This window comes from Typopeltis vanoorti, chromosome 3 (assembly GCF_054136105.1).
Source record: "Typopeltis vanoorti isolate ZY-2024b chromosome 3, IOZ_Tvanoo_1.0, whole genome shotgun sequence".
In the NCBI taxonomy this organism is placed as follows: domain Eukaryota; kingdom Metazoa; phylum Arthropoda; class Arachnida; order Uropygi; family Thelyphonidae; genus Typopeltis; species Typopeltis vanoorti.
The window spans coordinates 2,787,304-2,808,777 of record NC_143551.1 but is presented as its reverse complement, the minus strand read 5'-3'; the positions used below and the strand labels follow the sequence as shown (position 1 = coordinate 2,808,777).

Sequence of the window (21,474 nt, the reverse complement as noted above, 5' to 3'; positions counted from 1 at the left end):
CCTTCGATTGGAATAGGCCTAAGTTCGATTCTCGTCGCGACGGGAGGAATCTTTATCTGGTCGATTTCAATCGATGGTGAGTTAGCCGATCTCATACGGAGGTAGCCGGGTTTTTTCTCCCGGAAACTCGGGTTTTTCATCCCACATACATACAAATCGGCCCTTCAGAACACACGCAATTTACAGACAAAAATTACTAGTTGTGGTGGTGTTGGAGGTGGGCGGTAGATGGCGTTGATTCGTAGTAAAGGTAAGGTGTAGAGACAGTTGAAGATGTCCTCCCGCAATGAGTCTTCGGACTCCTTGGAGGTATCAGGAATAATAATAATAATAATAATTATAATAATAATAGCAGCACGTGTTTGCCAGCCTCTTCATCGGCGGCTGCTATAATTAGTGATAGACATGGGCCATCTATCTCTGATTGGCTACCGATGTAGATTGAACTGCCCACTCAGTCTCCGAAAGCTAGATAGGGTATAAAGGCCTCGCCTACTCCCTATAAAGGGAATAAAAGGCGTTAGCTGATTTTTTTTTTTTTAAAGAGAGATTATTGAATTTCCTGAATACAAACTGTAGTAACAGCTGGAATACCTACTGAAATTTAAAAAAAGAAATGTGATAGATGCAAAACAAGAAGCTTTATTAAAGTAATTTTAAAGAGATTAGGTTAATCTGACAGTACGGACAGGAAATAAGTCATTTCTATGAATATTTGTTGGTAACAATTTCCAAAATAGGGAATGCAACAGACTGCAAAATTTATTGAACATTAAGTTTAATCACTTATCCCTCAAATTCATATTAAATATAGTAAAGCAGAATAAAATACGTTATAAGTAATGAGATAAATACAACTATTTTCGGAATTCTTTGTATGGCTACTTAAGCTCAACATTGGGCGATGTTTCTTTTTTTTTTTTTTTTTGTACTTCCTGGATATTTGGATGCGTAGGACTTTTACTGCTTTTCATGTGTTGTGACATGGCTGATATTGTAAACGAAGTTTTGCAGAAAGCAAGGGAGAATTTAGAAAGTTTTAAGCCGATTACTGTTGATAAGGAGATCTGTCTGGAATTAGACATAGGAAATTTACTTGCTGTAGATAACAATGTAATTGAACCGGCAGAATATAGGTAAGTTAGATTCTCTGATTATATTATGTAGTATTTGCCACGTGGTTGGCAGTTTGTAGCAGTACGTTCGAAGCTGTTCTTGTTTGTTCAGTACGTTCGAAGCTGTTCTTGTTCTGTTCAGTACGTTGGAAGCTTAGCTGAAGCATGTCTAGAAATACATGGTGGTATGTTTTACTTGGTGAAGAGGAAATTCATCGTTACATGAGCCCGATGGGTGCCTGTTGATTCGAGATCAGATACGATAACCAATCGAATATATTAGCCAATTGCGAAACATGTGACAGATTTTAAGAGTAACTGTTTTGAACCTCATTATATTGGGAAAGGGGAATTCACTTAAAGACATGACAGTTGCGTCTTGGTGGTTCGATTGGTTATCGTATCTGATCTCGAATCAACAGGTTGTTGTGCTTTCGAATCACCTATGAGAATGGATGTTTGTGATTGTCTTTAGGTGGGAGATGGCGAATTTCATCGTTCAGTGTGATACCACTTTCCCTGCTTATTGGATGTCTGAACTGGCTTGAAAAACGGCCATATTAATTAATTAATAAACTAGAAAAAAAATCCTTTGGTACAAATGTAGTATGTTTTTCAATGTCTTTCAAATGGGGAAAGTTCAAGCTTTAGAAATGCTACGTAATCCTACACGACGCAGTAAAAATCACATTATCATCTTCCACAAAATCATCTTCGTTGTACATCAAAAATTCCATCCACACAGAGCTTGCTTGGTTATGCTGTATATTGTTCTGAAATGCGATGGTTCTCTCAAGTACGTCTGCCATCATGCGTCCATTGTTAAACCATTTTTAAATGTTGATTCGATTTTTTTTTATCCTTGATACAAAAGTCTTTTTCATTTAACTTAAACGGAGAAAAACAACTTGAAAAATAAGTAAACAAAAAGCACTAAAATAGTAGGCACTTGTGATACTAATTCAGTTTTTTGTCTTAAAATTATGTGGTCTTTATACCGACGTCCGAATAATAAAAGAACCTGACTCTGCATGCCAACAACAACCAAAATTAATGTCGTTGTTATTCTGCAAGGAAAAGTAAGAATGACTCTTAAATGCAGGTGGTAGATGCAGAAGTGATTGTTCAGTTAATCAGTATCCACTTTGCTAAGAGCTACAAACTTGGTGCAAGTGATATGGAGCTCAGTATGTCTACACTGAATGATGTGATTCAGATATATGATGAGTTACACAATCAGGTTGCTAAAGTAATAAGAATTCTTTCAAAAAAAAAAAAAGCTAATTAATAACAGAAACACATTAATGTAATTCTTTTTATTTGTAGAATTTTTGACTATGTTTCATTGAAAGTGCAAGATATGTGCATTATCAGTTGCAGGAGAATAGCTCCATCTGTATTAATAAATATCCAAAAATAAAAGACAATAAAATAATATTTATACGCGTGGATTTACAATAAAATAAGTTAGTTAATAAATATTTTAAATATGAAATTAATTAATTACAATTTATGGAACATGTGAATAGTGAGTGTTAGTCAGTATAACTTCCCGAAATTAAAAAAGTTCAAGGCAGTCGTTTTCGTTAAAGAATCGTCTCCTGTCAGAAATAAAATCATGATTGAAAATAACATTTTAGAACAAATAAACTGCTTCAAATACCTTGGATGTGCTATATCATATACAACAGAACTTGACATTGATATCAGAATTTCAAACTTTCTAAAGATAACAGGAATGATCACTAATATTTTCAAATCCAACCAAGTTCAAAAGCATACAAGAAAAAGAGTTTATAAAGTTTTTGCAATACCTTCTCTACCATACAGAAGTGAATTACGGACATAAAAACTGTAGAAGAAAAAATAATAGAAAGTGGAGAAATTCCTGCGAAGGACAGCAGGCTATACTCTCTGGGCCAAAAAAAAAAAAAGAAATACGTAAAGAACTCAAAATAGACTCCGTATTGGACAAAGTGTATGAATACTGAAATAAGTGGATTGAACATATCGAAAGAGTGGACAGTTCAAGATTACCCCCCCCCCCCAAATAATAATCCAATACACCCCAAGTGGGAGGATGTAGAAGTCAGAGATGACCAAGAAAAAGATGGAATGAGACTGGAACAGGCCAATGGTCTAAATTTCTGAAAGGATGATGATGATGTCAGGATGTATTACTCAGGTTAAGGATAAGTGAGCTGTCAGATCCCTTTTCTGAGAAAAAAAGGTAAGACTGCATTTTGATGGCACTGAAGGTGATGAAGTTATCCTTGTCCCATTAAAGGGTGGTACACAGTGTCTGGGCACTGGTTTAGCAAGTGAATAGGATGAATGGAGTGTATTATCATGAGCAATGCTATGAATAGGATTAGTAGTGATTGAGAGTAGGTGATAGAATTCATGCTTGAGGCACTCCTGTATTGGTGGAGTAGCTTGAAGAGAGGCAGCCACTGACCAGAGAGAAAGAAAGCTGGCTACCCAGTTACAGAGGACAGATGGTAGAATGGCAGTTTACTGACATCAATGGCAAACTTGATTATATGCTCTAGAAATGTCAAGGAGCAACAGCATGTTTCTTCAAACTTTTTTTTTATGGCACATATCCATTGGTGAGTGATGTACGATAAGAGATCAACTGGGAAGCTAGAGTGGCAGAATCAGTGCATGTGGTCTGCTTGTGTAGTTGACTGTTGAGGATTAAGGTGTGGCTATTGGTCATTAGTTTCATGGCCAAGTTTGTCTCTCTCTCTTTTTTTTGGGGGGGGGGGGGAACAGATATATGCTTGCTTCTATGCATTGGAATGAGTACTATCCAAGTATGAAAGATCACAGAGATGATATATATAAGACAGGTATTAATTCTGGAGTACAACACTTGAGTATAATTAGAGAGATGCCATCAGACCTGGAAAACTTTTATGATGTCTTAAGTTATTTAGTATTTTTCTGATGTCTTTTTCTCCTGAAAATCACAGGACGCATATTGTATTCTGTTTCTGGTATGGTAGGACTTGATTTACTTTGGTCTTCTATGCAGGAATTGTAAATGATGAGGGATTCCAGGAGGTCATCTTTATATGTTGCAAAAAATTTGCCATTCCAGATAAGAGAGAGAGAGAGAGAGAAGTAGCAGAAGCACAGGTAAGCAGAAGTTGCATCCAATCAGCTTTATAGCATGCCTACTTTTAGCTTATACCAAATAAGGGTGAAACTCAGCCATCAAACTAATCTTCTCTCAGTGTCATCTCATTTCTCTCAAAAATTCACGATTAGCAAATGTGATTAACTGGCAGGCAAGTTGGCTTGGCTCTTGATGATCTCCATAACTTATTTTTAATCTTATTAGCAACACCAAACAAACCATTTTATATAAAAAAAAAAAAAAGAAAGATGCTTATTAACTTGCTTGTATTTTGTTGAATTTCAAATCAGCATCTTCAGAGCACAACACAGTATGTATACGCAACAGCGAGTAAGTGAAACAATACAAATTGTAATGGACATAAAACCAAAGACCTAATTTGGCGCCCTCTAATGTAAAAAAGTAACTATTACACTATGGGGAGTTGCTCTTAAGAATTGTAGAGCAGTTGCCCTTCCTTGATGGGTCGTTGGACTCCCTGGAGGTGGCGTGTAATAATAATAATAAAAAAAGATATGTCTCCCAAATTTTTGGCAAATTAAATTTGTTCAAGTTAGGAGAATTCTTCGTAGCTATGGCTGACTTCAGAAAATAATCTTTAAAATCTGTGACGTTTTTTCCCTCTAATCTTATGTGAAGAGGTGTCCAAAGCATGGTCTTCAGTCCTGACTTGCCATAGTGATTGTAGCGAATGTATTTTTTATGTTCTTCCAGGCAGATATTAACAGATATTCCTGTCTGCTCATAGTGGGCCAAGTAACAGTCACAAGAACTTCATACACCAAGGTATGCTAGAGGGTGAAATTTATCCTTGATGACCTTCATTACTATGGACTAACTATTTAATCAAGGACCTGCAGTATGGATTTTCAGTCCACAGTTAATCTGCTTAGCTCATATTACTTTTCTCTGGATATAACCCAAAAAAGGTTTAAAGTAGTAATGGGCAACCTTTTCTGGTTCACTGGCCGTATTTTATACTCAAAGGTGGCTAGAGGGGCTAGATTTTATTTTTCATTAAAAAGTTAGTGACACATTTGTGTGTCAAACCAGAGGGCAGTTCTTTTAAGCTTGTATACACTTTAATTCTAGTTTGACATATTTGGGTATAACAAATATTTTAGAAAAGCAAATATGTGTGTGTTTTTTATATTATTCGCAGAAATGTAATATTTTCACACTACAAACGTGTCCATGTTTGTGAAGATGACAAGTTGCACTGGTTGTATGAGATGCACATGCACAGATGATCATGGTTCATCTGTGCAATTCATGCTGTGTACTTATTGCACCTCAAGCTTCTTTTGCTTAGTATGATGCATATATTTGATTATTATCATTATTAACATCTGACCTCCATGGAGTTAGACTCACCGTAGGGTACATGATATTTTACTCAATGCTAATCCAACCATGCCTTAAACTGATTCAATGTGTCTACATTCACAACACACTCAGGCAATATATTCCACTCACCAATGACTCTCATGCAAAGAACTTGCTCCTCTGCTCACTACCTCCCTATGCAGTTTCCAGTGATGGCCTCTTGTTCTATTCCCCCCCCCTCCAATTCTATGAAAAATCTTTTCCAAGTCAACCTGATAACAACCACTGACTAGCTTATATGTCTCATTCATATCCCCCCCCCCCCTCTTCCTGTTGTTCACGAGGCTTTGCAACTTACATTCTCTCAATCTGTCCTCGTACTCCACATTCTGAAGTGATTCACCACCTTTGTGAATCTTCTCTGCACCATTTCCAACATATCCTTGTCACCATGAAAACCCAGCAATCAAATCTGTGCACAATAACCCATATGAGGCCTGATGAAGGCCTTATACAATGGCATCACAACATCTCTATTTCTTCATGTCAGGGGTCCTCTGCATGATTATCCGATGTGACGTCTTCACTACTTGTGCATTGTGGACCCCTGAATTTCAGGTCCTTGTCCACCATCACTCCTGTACCTCTCATCTCCTCTACTTCCTTTAACGTTTCCCCACCAAGTGTATACTTTTCATCCCATCGTTACTTACCAAATCTCAAACTTTACACATGGCAACATTGAACTAACAGTTCAACTAACCCATCAGTTCCCAACTGGTGGTACGTGCTGGACCTTTCAGGGGTACACGAAAAATAATCAGTAATGGCAGAAAAACAAGCAAAGTAAACAAAATGTAAAATGTTAGTTATGAAACAAAAAATGTTAATTTTCTATCACCGCTAATGGAGACACTTCAAAACTAGCTCACATTAGCAAATGATGATTGGTGAGGACGTAGCTATTAACCCCTTCCCCAAACCACTTTTCTACCAATCATTACGCACAGTTTATGCGTCACTTTTGTCACCCATCCCCCTTTCCAGAACAGTCGTGTGTTACTAAGAAATGACTTTTGTGATAACAAATCTTGATCATCATCATCAATATTTAACATGAAGCTATACTTATTTCTCATCATCATCATCAAATTCGTGCCATGTACCCTTAAGGGGTGTACAGGATATGATAGTACTACATGAAAAATTTGCATCATTACTAACTTCCTATCTACAATTTTCCTCCAAATTAGTCTGTTACTTGTCAAGACTCAAATATTATCAGATCTTATATTTTTATCATCTGAGCAATTTTGTACAGTATCAAGCCACCTATATCTTGGCCTTCTTCTGGGTCTTTTTCCTGCCAACCTGACAAAGAACACTTATTTTGCTAATCTTTCCTCTCCCATTTTATTTAAGTGACCATACCACCTGAGATTAGCTCTGCTAACACATTCCTGGATGCTGACAACATCACGTTCTTTCCTAATATCCCTGTTTTTAATATGATTGCCATTGATGCCATCTGTTCATGCCTCTAATCTTTCTCAGGACTCTCATATCTGTGGTCTCTAGTCTTTGGTCAAGTGTTTTACTTCTGACCCAGCTCTCAGATCCATAAGTTAAAATTGGTTTGAACGCTGTCTTGTATACAGCTAATTTAGTGTTCTGACTAATTTCTCTCTTATTCCATATGAATTTATATAATTGATGGATATTATTTCTTGGAAAACTCCCATGTTACTCCTCTTAACAAACTATTACATTTACGGCTATTTTGCATACTTCTGTTTAGGAGTGCCCCTATTTAAATGTCATTGGCTTTTTACTCACGGATTCTTAGGGCATTGTAGATGTATATTTACCAATAAATTTATGTAGCATAGAGGACAAGAAATTTGCACATACCTTTTTCTGGGTGCTGTGGCTTTTCTTCTTTCAATGTTGTCCAAATTACTGTGTGTGTGTGCAGGGGGTGGATTAGGCAATGTGGGAGAATTGAAATACAAATGGAAGAAACCCGGGTTTTTTTGAATAACATGTATATTATAAGCGATGGGTGGAGTGTTTTTTTATATTTATATAAGGTGGGAAAGAGTGAAAGGGGTTGAAAACAGCAACTGATTTTTAGAGGGGAGGAAGGTGGGTTGACGGGGTGTGGTCCATTTCGACTATTCTTGGTCGTCTAAGAATAGTCGAAACGGACCGACTATCCTCTGCTTCCTCCATTTGTTCAGACGACGACCAAGAATAGTCGAAATGGACCACACCCAGTCAAACCCCTTCCCTCCCCCTCTAAAAATCAGTTGCTGTTTCCAACCCCTTTCACCCTTTCTCACCTTATATAAATATTAAAAAAAACGCTCCGTCCATCCCTTATAATATATATATATATGTTATTCAAAAAAACCTGGGTTTTTTCCATTTGTATTTCAATTCTCCCACATTGCCTAATCCTTCCCCCCCACACACAGTAATTTGGACAACCCTGAAAGATGAAAGAAGAAAAGTCACAGCACCCAGAAAAAGGTATGTGCAAATTTCTTGTCCTCGATGCTATATATATTTATTGGTAAATATACATCTACAATGTCCTAAGAATCCGTGAGTAAAAAGCCAATGACATTTAAACAGGGGCACTCCTAAACAGAAGCAGGCAAAATAGCCGTAAATGTAATAATAATAATTATATAATTGACTTCCTACCATACCAGCTTTGTTGATTCTGTTGTCTATTTCCTTATTTAATTTACCATCTTCACTAAAAATCATGCCTAAGTAGCTGAAATGTTTTACTTGTTCCACAGGTTCTCCATTCACAACACGTTTTTCAGTTGACATTTTCAGCGATTCTGCCTATTTTCATTGTCTTTTTATTGCTGACCGTCATACCATATCTATTACAACAGTTGTTCAATTTAGTCAAGGAATCATGCAAAAGTGTAGCGGATTTATTTAGAAGTATAAGATTGTTCGCAGAAAGCAAAGAGCTGACATTAACATCTCCAATTTTTATATCATGTTTAATACCACTTTCCTTCATAATGTGATCCATATAGATAATGAATAACAGAGGGGATAATCTACATCCTTGTCTAACACCAGATTTAACATTAAACCATCTCTCTCTGTACATCTTTCAATTCTAACTGCTGACTTACAATTCAAATAAAGACTAAGTATTGCTTGATATAATGCCCCATTGACACCATATAACTGTAGCATATAGAATAGCTTCTCTCTTGGCACCTTGTCATATGTCTTTTCCAGATCGACAAAACTTAAATATAGATCTTTGTTATATTCCCATGCTTTCTCTACTATTTGCTGTAAAGTGAAGATGTGATCCTGACAGCCTCTATTTGGCTTGAATCCAGCTTGCTCTTCTCCAAGCTTTTCTTCCACAATTCTTATCAACCGTTTCTCAAGTATTCTTGCATAAATACTTGCAGGACGACTTGGATAGATTGGAGTTCTCGGATAAGGAGAATGGATGTCAATTTAATGTGACAAAATGTAAGGTTATGCATTTTGGGGTGAAAAGATTAGCAGCAGTATACCACATTGGTGGAACTGTACTCCAGGAGATTGATGAGGCCAGGGACTTGGGAGTGTTGGTGGATAAGGAGATGAAGTTTAGGGGGCACATTGCAAAATTAGCTAAATCACCTCATCAACTCACTTGGTTGTTGAAAAATACCTTGACGAGCAGAGACAAGCAAGTTATTGTACCTCTGTACCAAGCCTTGATAAAACCACATCTCAACTACTGTGCCCAGATTTGGTCACCAAGGTTCCTTCTTGATGCCGAGGAGGTGGAGAGGATTCAGAGGCGAGTGACTAAGATGATAGCAGTCTATGGAATGAACCATATGAGAACAGGTTGAAGATTTGTGAATTGCAGAAATTAGTTGATAGGCAGAAAAGGGGTGATATGATTGAGACATTCAAATTGCTAAAGGGTTTCTATAGGATTAATTCAGAGCATATTTTTGAGATCAGGACTGGTGGTGGGAGAGCTAGGGGACACCTATGGAAGCTGGGCAAGAGTGTGGTTAGCAGGGGTGTTAGAGCTGGGGTCTTTACTTTTAGAGTGGTAAATGAGTGGAATAAGCTGCCAGAGTCAGTTATGGGTGCCATGACGGTGAGTGAGTTCAAGGCAAGGTATGATAGATACTGTGAGAAAGTCGTATAGTTGTGTGGACATGATGTTTAGGGCCTCCCCTCGATGAGTCTAAGGACTCCCTGGAGTCGCCTGTAATAATAGTAATTGTAATAAAAATCTTGGCAGGAACACTCAGTAGGGAAATACCTCTATAATTCTCACATTCAGTTTTATTTCCCTTTTTATATATGGGTACTATGAGAGCTCTACTCCAATCATCGAAAATTCGTCCCTCTTTCCAGGCTTTCTGAACTATGCAGTGCAGCCACTGTAAGACTTTTATACCACCATACTTCATTATTTCTGGTCGAATATCATCAACTTCTGCTGCCTTTCCACATTTCAAGCCTTTGATGGCATTTTCTACTTCACATATGGATATGTATTCCTGTCTGTATGCCTGTCGAATGTTTTTTACCACTGTGCTATCTCCTTTTTGTTTCATTTAGCAATTTTTCTTAGTAATTGCTCCATATTTCAAGGATATCTTTTTCTCCTGTTTTCATGTCGCCTTTATTATCTCTAACTCCTTTAATAGCACTCTTTCCTCCGTTTCTAAGCTTCTTCAACAACCTCCAGAATATCTTACCACCTTCTTGATATTTATTTTCTTTGTTCTTGCCAACATCCTCCTATGACTTTTGTTTAGCTAGTTTTGCACAGTGCTTAGCTTTTTTACATTTGTCTCTGTATTCTCTAAATGCACAAGCTGACTTCTTTGCCAGGAACATTTGATATGCTTTCTTCTTTTTCTTCACTGCCTCTTTAACTTCCTGTGTTCACGATGGAGTTCTGAGTTTTTTATCCTTGCAGACAACCTCACCACATGCCTCTCTGGCTGAATCAATCAGTGTTTTCTTCAAGGCTTGTCACCGAATCTCCTAGGTTTGGTTGCTGTTCTCAAACTCTTTCATTTTCTCTTCAATAATCTTTGTGTATTTTAGTCTACAGTTCACATCTTAGAGCTGCTCAACTTTCATTTGCTTTAAAACTTTCTTACATGTTATTGTTTCCAATATGAAATTCAATTTTATCCTGCTCAAGACTAAATAGTGATCACTTCCAATTTCGAATCCTGTGTCCACTCTGGTGTCCTGCACCAGGGAGAAAACATCAGTATCAACAATAACAGTCAATGTGACTTTTCTTATTCCTTGCCCCTCTCTCTCCATGTGAATTTGTGCACATTTTTTATGTTGGAACATGGTGTTAGTAATAACCAGTTCATGTCCTCAGCAGAAATCCAACAGGTATTTGCCATTATTATTAGCTTTGCTCTTTGCTCCAAATTTTCCCAAAATATTTTTGTATGTCTCACAATCATTTCCTACTCTACTATTTAGATCCCCAACAAGGACCAACTTTTCCTTTTTCATTGTGTCAGTTGCTTTTTCTAAAGCCTCAAAAAATTCCTCCACTTCTACCTTAGTAGAACCTTCTGTGGGACCATATGCACAAATAAGTCTCATTGTCTAGTTCTCGATTCTCATATTTGCCCACATTACTCTACTTGAGACTGCCTGCCATTCAACAAGATTAGCCTCATATTTAGTGTTGAATACTTATTTCTGTGTTATGAATATTGTAAAATTAAATCTGTGGTTTGTACTTTTAGTGTAGTAATTTTTCTTTCCCAACTCATTACCTCATTTCCACTATTTTACATTAAGATAGGCACTGAACAAAAGTGTCAGTATTTAAAAACAGCTATTTTAAAACAAGAGTACAATTTATAGAAATTGGTTTAAAAGGGGTACACAAATGTGAAAAGGTTGGGAACCACTGCACTAACCTGTCCATTATGCAATATGTTCATGTCTTCCTGTAAGGACACAACATCCTCTTGACTGTACATTGCTCCCCCCCAAATTTTGCATCATCTGCAAACAGCTCTATATCACTAGTTAAACCCATCCAATTATCATTAGTATACAAATTTCAACTGATCTAAATTTTTACTGCTTCCTTGGACAGAGAAGAAGAATAAGACACAGTAATATACTTGGATTTTGCAAAGGCTTTTAATAGAGTACCTCATGATAAGTTGACGGTTAAAGTATAGCAGATGGGGTTGAATATTAGACTAGTGCATTGGATTGGAGACTGGCTATCTGATGGGTATCAACAAGTTATCTAAAATATAAAGAGCCAATAGGCTTCATTTTGGCGATATAAACATTATTTAAATTAAGGGGATATTAAATCCCACATTGTTTTAAAACCAAATAAGAAACTCAAAGATTGGAATCAGAGAGTTTCATGCTGAATATAGTAAACTAATAAAAGTATCGGCGATTACTAGCATGAGCTAATGAAAGTAGTCCTAGTACGTAGTACAATCTCGGACAACTCGCAGCAAAGGTGGTAAAGTTCTGATCGCTATTCTTGGTATTTTCCATAGGAAATGTGTTTTTACATTATGGAAAATACCAACAGAGGTATCACGGCAGAGGTAAACCAGCTACTACCGCTTGGTGGCAGTGACCAGCAAGTTCTTCCATTTATGCAATAGACAGGTCACTACACTACAGAAATGCACCTTCCAAAATACTCTGTATAGAAAAGTCGCTGGAGCTCGGCCACGGCTATCTAATTAAGTGAAGAAGTTGTTGAAACAACAAACCGATCGTGTTGATTGGCACCCTTTCCTCTTGCACTTGAACCCAGCATAGCTTGTGACAGTCCTATCTCGTTTTCTCTTCTTTCGATTGACCATCCTTGTCTCTCTTCCACATCCCAGTCTTGCACACCGAGGCGTAGCAGCTTCATCTTAAAAAATGCCCTGTTCTTGAAGCCAGATTACTGCGCTTTCTTCACTGTTGATGATTGAGTAAAATACTCAGTTTTGCATCTTGACATTTACTATCCCTAGAGTAGATCCTCGAGTAGCTCGCCTTTATATATACACAGCGAAGTCTTTCCCCTCTCATGATGTGTCCTCTCCTACATTGGGTCACACTTCATACATGACATGCATTGGTAAATCGCATGCCATACAGTATGTCACAAGTAATACTTTATACTAAGGGGTAGGTCACATGTCATACGATTACCGTTTTTTTTTTTTGTAAGTATATTTTTGTTTCTTTGACCGCCCATTGGAACTTTCTTTCTGGATGCTCTCTGTATCCCTGTCCCTCTGCTGACTTATCCTTTTTGTCTGCAATTCATTTGCTATCATCCAGAGTATCCTTTCCCCCATCCTATTCCTGATCATTCATACAACAGGTGAAAAGCCAATAGAAAAACATTGTCCTTTTTTATTTAGAAGGGTTTAGAAGGACTGGCAGGATCTCCCAGAAGTGTTAAAAATTTTGCTAATGATATATAGTAGGTGTTAAGTTGCCCGTCAGATTATTTACAATTTCCCAAAAATCCTTTTTGTGGTATTTTTACTATTATTCCTGTGTTCCAGTCTCCAGGAAATGTCTCTTTTTCCCAAACATCTTAGAATAGTGGTAGAGCATATCTGTGATCATTGTGGTGTCAAATTTTAGAACCTCTGCCATGATACTGTCATCAAAGGTTGGTCGATTGGTAGAGCCTCTGTTACTAATGGCTCAGTTAAGTAAGTTTGAGCGCGGTTAGTAGTTGGAAGGGTACCAATCGTTCGATGGTGTTGGCACACTCTCCCACAATGATCACAGATATGCTCTACTACTATTCTAAGATGTTTGGGAAAAAGAGACATTCCCTGGAGGTGTCAAATAATAATAATAATAATAATGTCCTGCCGCTTTCCCATTTTTCATTTCTTTAATAGCTTTTTTTTTTTTTTTTTTTTTTTTATATCTCCAATTTAGAAGGTGGGCTGGTATCAATTTTTATTTCATCTACTCCTTAATGATAAAAAGTTATTTTTCACCAAAAGAACTATGGGAGAGATTGACTTCAATTTGGGTTTATATAGGTCAAATTTATTTGAAACTAAGTAAGAAAATACCGACAAGTTTCACCAACTTAGCTGTTTGGTTTCTTCAGGGTAAAAATAAATGTAAAACAACTTAAATGCTAAAACTGTTCCCTAAAACTATTAATGAAGGAAGAACCAAATATAATTGTATTTTTTACAAAAAACAGAAGAACGCATACATCAAACGCATAGAGCGTGTATGATCTCACTTGTTGTTATGTAGGAACGTTCTGTAATTAGCAGTAAGATTTAATTCTGACATGCTTAAAGATCTTTTGAGGGTCTTCCAAATATCAGGCAGAATTAATCCTTGGTTTCTATTTAAGTTATGTTTTAAACGGATCACTGTTATGGCTTCTTTTATGATTTGGGAGCAGAAGTCCTTTTCTAAGAGGGCATGGAGCTTTTGTCCCATTCTACGGTATGGTTTGTCCTGGAGAAATGAAATGCTAACCCCGAGTTGTCTTCTCTGTTATTGTTTGTCTCCTACGTGTTCCTTTTTTCTGATTTCAAAACTTCTAGAGGTCTGACCAATATGTGGATGACATTTTCATTGTATGGAAAAACACAGATCTCCAGGGGTTATGTTCAAAAGCCGATTAGGCCAAAGTGGACTTGGCTTAAACTTTATCCTTCTAAAGTAACTTTCACTAAGACATTTTAGACTCTAGTATGCTATTTATAAGACAGTTTTCAATTTATCACTTACAAAATTCTGTTAAAAAAATATTAATCCATTAAAGTTTTCACTTACACTTATGTACAAGCATGTCTTGAACAAAAGTACCCCTGGTTGTTTCAGTAGTTTTAGGCATGAACTCTGTTATTAATCGCTGTGTTGATGCTTTAGATAAGTTGCGATATAATTCTCTGTATGAAGACATTAACAACTTTAGCTCACGTGAAAATTCCCAGAATTCTTCATTTGGATCATGTCAGGCAAAATAATTGCCTAAATTACTGGCCAGTTTAAGACCTTCTTTAATTATATCAGCAGTAAAAGTAGGATTATCTTGATATTAACTTCTTCGCTAAGAGGTTTATCGATTAAAAATTCTTCAATATCCGCCGACGTAAGATCATCGAATCCTTCTCCGCCAATTTCACATGCCAAACTTATTATATTGGGGAATTCTGCAGTATGATTGAAGGGAACAGGAGCATTCTCTTTAGCACATGCAGGCCAAATAGCTTTCCAGCATGCATTCATAGTTTCTGGTCTCAATTCGGATAACGATAATCGAACCTGATCAATACAATCCATAATTGAAAATTTTTTCCACACATCCATAACTGACAGTGTTTCATCATCATTTAGCTTGTTCAAAACATACTGAAATGTTCGTCTGACATAATATGTTTTAAAAGTCGCAATTATACCCTGATCTAGAGGTTGTAGCAATGATGTGGTATTGGGTGGGAGAAAAAAAAAATTGCACATTTGGGTGTTCTATGGCAGGATGACCAGGTGCATTATCAAGAATCAAAAGCACTTTAAATTTGAGACCCTTGTCGTTCAAATAACATCTAACTTCTGGCACAAAATCTTTGTGGAACCACTCAGTGAAAATATCAATGGTCACCCAAGCTTTTTTGTTGGCCATCCAATGAACTGGCAATTTTTGAAAATCTACGCCTTTCATTGGACGTGGTCTTAATGATCGATTTATGAGCAGTGGTTTTAACATCCGATCTCCTAAAGTGTTTGAACAAAATAGGAGTGTTATGCGATCCTTTGCTGCTTTGAACCCACCAACAGTTTTTTGCATTTTTGATACGTAAGTTCTGTTTTGGCATTTTTTTCCAGAAAAGGCCAGTTTCATCCATATTCCAAACTTGTTCATGAGTGCTTTAGCATTCGTGAACAAGTTTGTTTCATCAGCAGAAGCCGTTTCACCTTTAATTTTTATATTATGGAGAGCATGTCTTTTAATAAACTTAGCCGGCCAACCATCGCTTGCATGAAATTCATATTTTTTCCTCAATTGAGATGAAGTATCTGGCCACAGTTTTTTAACCTGTTCATAAAATCTCAATGCTGATTGCTTGATGGAATTTCCATCAACTGGCATTCTTTTTTGCACATTATCTTCTATCCACATCACTAAAGCTTTTTCGGCCTTTTCTAGAACATCTCTTGTGTATGATCATAATTTCGCACAAGATTTTGTACCAGAACATACCACTTTTCTAATAGCCTCTTCATTTTTCTTTATAGATCTGACAGTTAGTTCACGGACTCAAAAATACTTACCCACAGCCGTCGCACCTTCCCCAGTTTGAAGATGATCTAAAATTTGAATTTTTATATCCAAGGAAACGGCTTTCCTTTGTTTGGTTTTTTTTTTTTTTTTGGTTATTGGCAACATCATGTGAGGGCTGGATTAAAATCTTCAGTTAATGAAATGAAAGTTTGAAAATTACATATAGCTTACCATTTATTATTTCTTGGCAAAATGATTAATTTTATAAGGCGATTTTTATTTTGATTTCACTTAAAAAATGCGATAACTGTGTTGTCTACTCAAACACCAAATTCAAACTGCTAAGAACTGCTTTTTTATGTGCAGTCAGTTATGTAATTTGGGCGATTCCCAATAAATGAAATTCGTAAGAATTTAGAATTTTCTTAATTGAAATGAGAATGCAATTCTACAAAATTCTCAGAATTTTCTTGAATTATGGATTTTTTCCTATTTTAGACTTTAGGTTGGTCGTGTAAAAGTGAATAAAAACCGCGTAAAAAAAATATTTTTGATATCCAAATTCGCGTAACTCCAAATTTGCGTAAAAAAAAAAAATTCCCATAAAAAGAGGTTTAGGTGTACACTCTTACACAACTTCCACTGATGACTCCCAGTTCTTTGACTACTTTGACTATTGAAAATTTTTTGAGCATCAATTTTATATATCCCCTTTAATATCTCAAAAGTTTCTATTATGTCCCCTCTTTTCTCCCTATCAGCTAAACTTTTTAACCCACAAACCTTCAACCTATCCTCATAGAGAGCATTCCATAGACCTGCCACCAGCTTAGTCACTTGTCTAAATCTTCCTACCACCCAAAGAAACCCAGTTGACCAAATCTATGCATAGTAGTAAAGATGCAGCCAAACATAGCTTTATAAAGAGGGATAATAACTTCTCATCTTTACTTGTTAGCATGTTTTTAGACATTCAGGTAATCCTTTGAGACATTTTACCAATTTTTTTTTCAATATGCCCTCTGAATTTCAATTCTCTGTCCATCGTTATCCCCCAAGTCCTTAGCCTCATCAATTTCCTGCAATTCAGTACCATCAATACAATATGCCATATGCAATCTTTTCAACATGAAGTACATAACCTTACATTTTGCAACATTAAATTGACAATCCTTATCCTTTGCTCACAATACCAGTTTATTTAAATCATCTTGCAGGATATCTACATCACCTTTATCAACTATCGCACTCCCCGGTTTTGCATCATCAGCAAACAACTGAATATCCACCCCACTTAAATCTTTCCCTATATCATTGATATTCAAATTAAAGAGTAGTGGCCCTAGTATAGAATTCTTAGGTATTCCACTAGTCACTCTCCTCCCAGATTCCACTTCACCATATACTACTCTCAGGTGTCTGTCAGCCCATCCCCATATTCATTCCCATTTGCTCCAACTTTTGTAATAGTTTTCTCTGTTATTCTGTCAACACTTTTGCAAAGTCCAGGAATATCATGGTGTAGCTATTTCCTTTATTCAGTTCTGTTGTCACTTTATAAAAAGTGAATGAATTAATAAGACAGAACCTAGCTTTTACAAAGCTATGCTGCTTACTGTAAAGTATCACATTCTATCCACCAAATGTTGAATTTTACCTTTAACCTACTTTTCCAATAATACTTTAACAACCACTCTTGATATGTTAATTGGTGTATAGTGTCCTAAGTGTCCTGATTCCTTGGTACTGTCGTGGTTAGTATCCCTGCCTGTCATGCAGGAGACTGGGATTCGATTCCTTGCTGGGAAGGAATGTTTTCAAGGAGAGATCCTCAGAGTAGGATGGAGGAAATTTCTGCTGGCAAGCCTCCTGAGTCCACACTGCAATGAAGGAGTGTGCCAAGTGCTACAGCACAGCACACCACATAACGTTACATTTCTGATCAGCATATCAGGAGTCATCCAGGTATTGAAGAAGTTGGTCAAGTACAAAATACACAAATGGATAGACAGAAATGGGATACTGTATTGGGAACAACATGGTTTTGTCTCAGTAACTTGCTCACATTTTATAATGCAGTAACAGCTGAGTTGGATAAAGGTAAAGGGTTTACAGAGATGCTGTAAACCCATACTGTATGGTGATTCATGGAGAGATCAGAGAGTAGTCTATTCAGGAATTGATTGGCGGTGTACCACAAGGTGCTGTTCTTGAGCTGCTACTATTTAATTTGCACATTAATGATATAGGAAAGGATCGCCAGCCTGGCTGGCCGAGTGGTTAGCGTACCCGTTCTCCAGCCAAAGGGCTGCGGGTTCGAATCCCACCATGGGCATGGGTGTTTGTAATTGTCTGTGAAAATAGTAGTTGTGGTGGTCGGCGGTAGATGGCGTTGGTGTAGTTGCAGTCAGTTGGTGGATTGAGTGGTAGAAATGGAGACATGTAGAGTAGATGACCTCCCTCGATGAGTCTTTGGACTCCCTGGAGGTGTCAAATAATAATAATAATAATAATAATAATCTGAGAGGAACTATTCAGTTTTTGCCAATGATGCAAAATTGGGTAGAGCAATAGTTAATATAGATGATGTTAAATTGGCAATGGATACCAATTTAATGTTTCAAAGTGTAAGATTATGCATTTTGAGGTGAAAAGATTACCAGCTGTACACAACATTGATGGAACTGTACTCCAGGAAATTGACAAAGCCAGATGCTTGGGAGGGTTAGTGGATAGGGAGTTAAAGTTTAGAGGTCACAACGCAAAAGTGGCTAAAACAGCTCATTGGATTACTTGGTTACTGAATACCCTAATGAGCAGACAAGCAGGTTATCATACCACTGGTGAGCCTTGGTAAGATCCCATCTTGATTATTGCATGCAGATCTGGTCAAATCGGTTTCTTGGTGATGAGGAGGAGGTGGAGAGGATCCATAGGTGAGTGACCGAGATGGTAGCAGGTCTATGGAATGAACCTTATGAGGACAGGTTGAAGATTTATGTTTTACTGAAATTGGTTGACAGGTGTAAAAGGGGTGATATGATTGAGACATACAAATTACTGAAGGGTTTTTACAAGATTAATACAGAGGAAATTTTTCAGAACAGGTATGGAGGTGGGAGAAATGGGGACCATCCTTAGAAACTGAGCAAGAGTGTAATTAGCAAGGGTGTTAGAACTAGATTTTTTGCTTGGAGAGTGGCCAATGAGCAGAGTAGCTGATAGTCTGTTGTGGGTGTCATGACTGTGAATGAGTTCAATGCAAAGTATGATAGATACTGCACAAATGTTGGATAGTGCTTAGTAAGGACTCCATGGAGTAGCCCATAATAATAATAATTTTCCATGCTTTAGTCGATACCAAGGAGTCAGTTCCGATTTGTGATTTATCTGACTTGAAAACAATATTTAAATTTTTGGAGATTTGTGGATTGTTAGCCCATAGAGTTCCTCTTCTGGTGGTAGGGCTTCTCCTTCAGCATCCCGACATGCATTTTATACACAATCATTTACTCTCTTGCACATGTTTTGGTTTTACTGCCAATACCCGGTCAACAGAACCTCCTTTGTGATAACAAGTTCTACCATAAGAAAGTGAGGGCAGTATTTTATTGGGAGAGGCTATATGCTATATATCATGAAGTCACGGACTTCATAATATTACACAATCTCCACCTCTTAAAACTCAAGGGTAAGTACTCAACCTCCTGGAAATTAGACAAGTCTATGAAGCCTAAACAATAGGAAAATTTTTACAATGGAACTTTCCTGGGTCTTACCAGAATGTCGATGATATAAATATTTTACTGCAGAAACACAAACCTGTCTGCTTTTGTCTAGAGGTAAGATATTTAAGATCCAGCATTGACTCTACCTTATGGAATTTCACTGTTATATTCAAGGACAGAACTGGAGTAGATAGTAGCTATCCAATTTGGGCAGCGATATTCCTTTCCATCATGCCAGCTTAATGCTACTCTGGAAGCAGTAATGATTCACTTATCCATGGGATTTCTTATTACAGTATGTTCAGTTTATTTACAACCGAGTGCTGAGTTAAATGAAATCGATCTTGATAACCTTACCTTGTAACTGTCTGAACCATACTTCCTATGGTTCAGACAGTTAATATGCAGACTGTATTGTCCAGGCAGCAAAAGTCGCAATTTCAAAAAAAGTCATCTCGATTTCCACTCTGTCGAAAGCCTTCGTGGAATTCCAAATGCCAGGCAGCCAAAAATATCAACACAGAGCATGGGGTATATTTTGTAGATACCCCACCACATCAGAGTTAATAACTTTTAAGTGTGTTCGGGGCTGAGCACTTTATGCGGGACATCACAGTCAAAAATAATCCCGGATCCAATTTACCTCATTAATTAATCAAACAACCAGTGCAAAAATTGTAATGCAATTGTAATTTTTTATGAAGAACTAAAAAGAGCACTTTTGCTGCCTCACCCTAGGCCCTGATGACATCCATTATGAAATGATAAAACATCTTCCATCATCTTCAATGGATATCCTTCTATTACTATACAACAGAATACTTGCAATTTCAGATTCTTTGCATAAGTCAGATGTCACTGCTATCCCAAAATCAGCAAAAGATACAATGCAAGCAAATAATTATTGATGTATTGCTCTGACCAGCTAGCTAGCTGCCTTTGTAGGATATTGTAAAAAATGGTTAATGCTGGACTTCTGGTATTTAGAAAGCAACAATCTTCTCTCCAATACGTAGTGTGGCTTTTGTAGTTCCACTTTGGACCATTTGGTCTGTTTAGAAACTTGTATAAGAAATGCATTCCAGAAGCAAGAACATCTGTTTGTGTTCTTTCACATGGAAAAAGCTTGTAACAGCCGAGATATGGCATATTAAAAGATCTCATTTCTAACCTAGGTAACAAAGAAAGAAACCTACATTTTTTTTTATTATAAACGTTCTGTCTAGGTGAGCTTTTCAAGTCAGAGTGGGATGTACACTATCTTGGCCAAATAATCAGAACAGAGTGTTCCCCAAGGCTCTGTCTTAAGTTTGACACTTTTTTGCTATCATTGTTAACTCAGTCACTGAATGGCTTACTCCTACTGTAATCAATTCTCTATATATTGATGACTTCACAATTTACTGTCACTCGTGTAACATGAGGATAATTAAAGCAAACTTCAGCAGTCAATTGATCACGTCTCTTTCTCTCTATTGGCTCTTGGTCATGGGTTTAGGTTTTCAGTAGAAAGAAAGTAGTGTATATACGTTCATTTTTGAAATTATGGATTTTACAACCGTGTTGTAAAATAACTCTTTTTATTATCCCGATGTTTCGATCTTCATATCAAGATCATCATCATCTGGAGCATACACAAATATACAAGACAAGCTGAGTTACATTACAAACCGTAAGCTAGATAACATGTAATCAAACAATGATTTGATTACATGTTATTCTACTGGCATGACCTCTAGTGAGGAAAAAAAAAATTTATAAATTACATCAAGCTAGATTTAATTTAAGATAACATGAATAAACATTTTTTCTTATAGATAGTTTTCTTTCAGTAACAATGATGTCCTATTTTTGGTATTACAATTGTTATTTTTG

The 21,474-nt window shown here is 36.9% G+C and overlaps 1 protein-coding gene across 1 annotated transcript in view; it reads left to right on the top strand.

Annotated features, from left to right (window-relative positions):
- Positions 1-969: 969 nt before the first annotated feature.
- The window catches only part of LOC150107865 (ribosome biogenesis regulatory protein homolog), a 285,588-nt gene continuing 265,083 nt past the window's right edge, over positions 970-21,474 (top strand). The window contains exon 1 of the mRNA XM_090415397.1: positions 970-1,136. Coding sequence (XP_090271523.1) covers positions 973-1,136 — 164 coding nt within the window. The 5' untranslated portion in view covers positions 970-972. The remainder of the gene's footprint in view (positions 1,137-21,474) is intronic.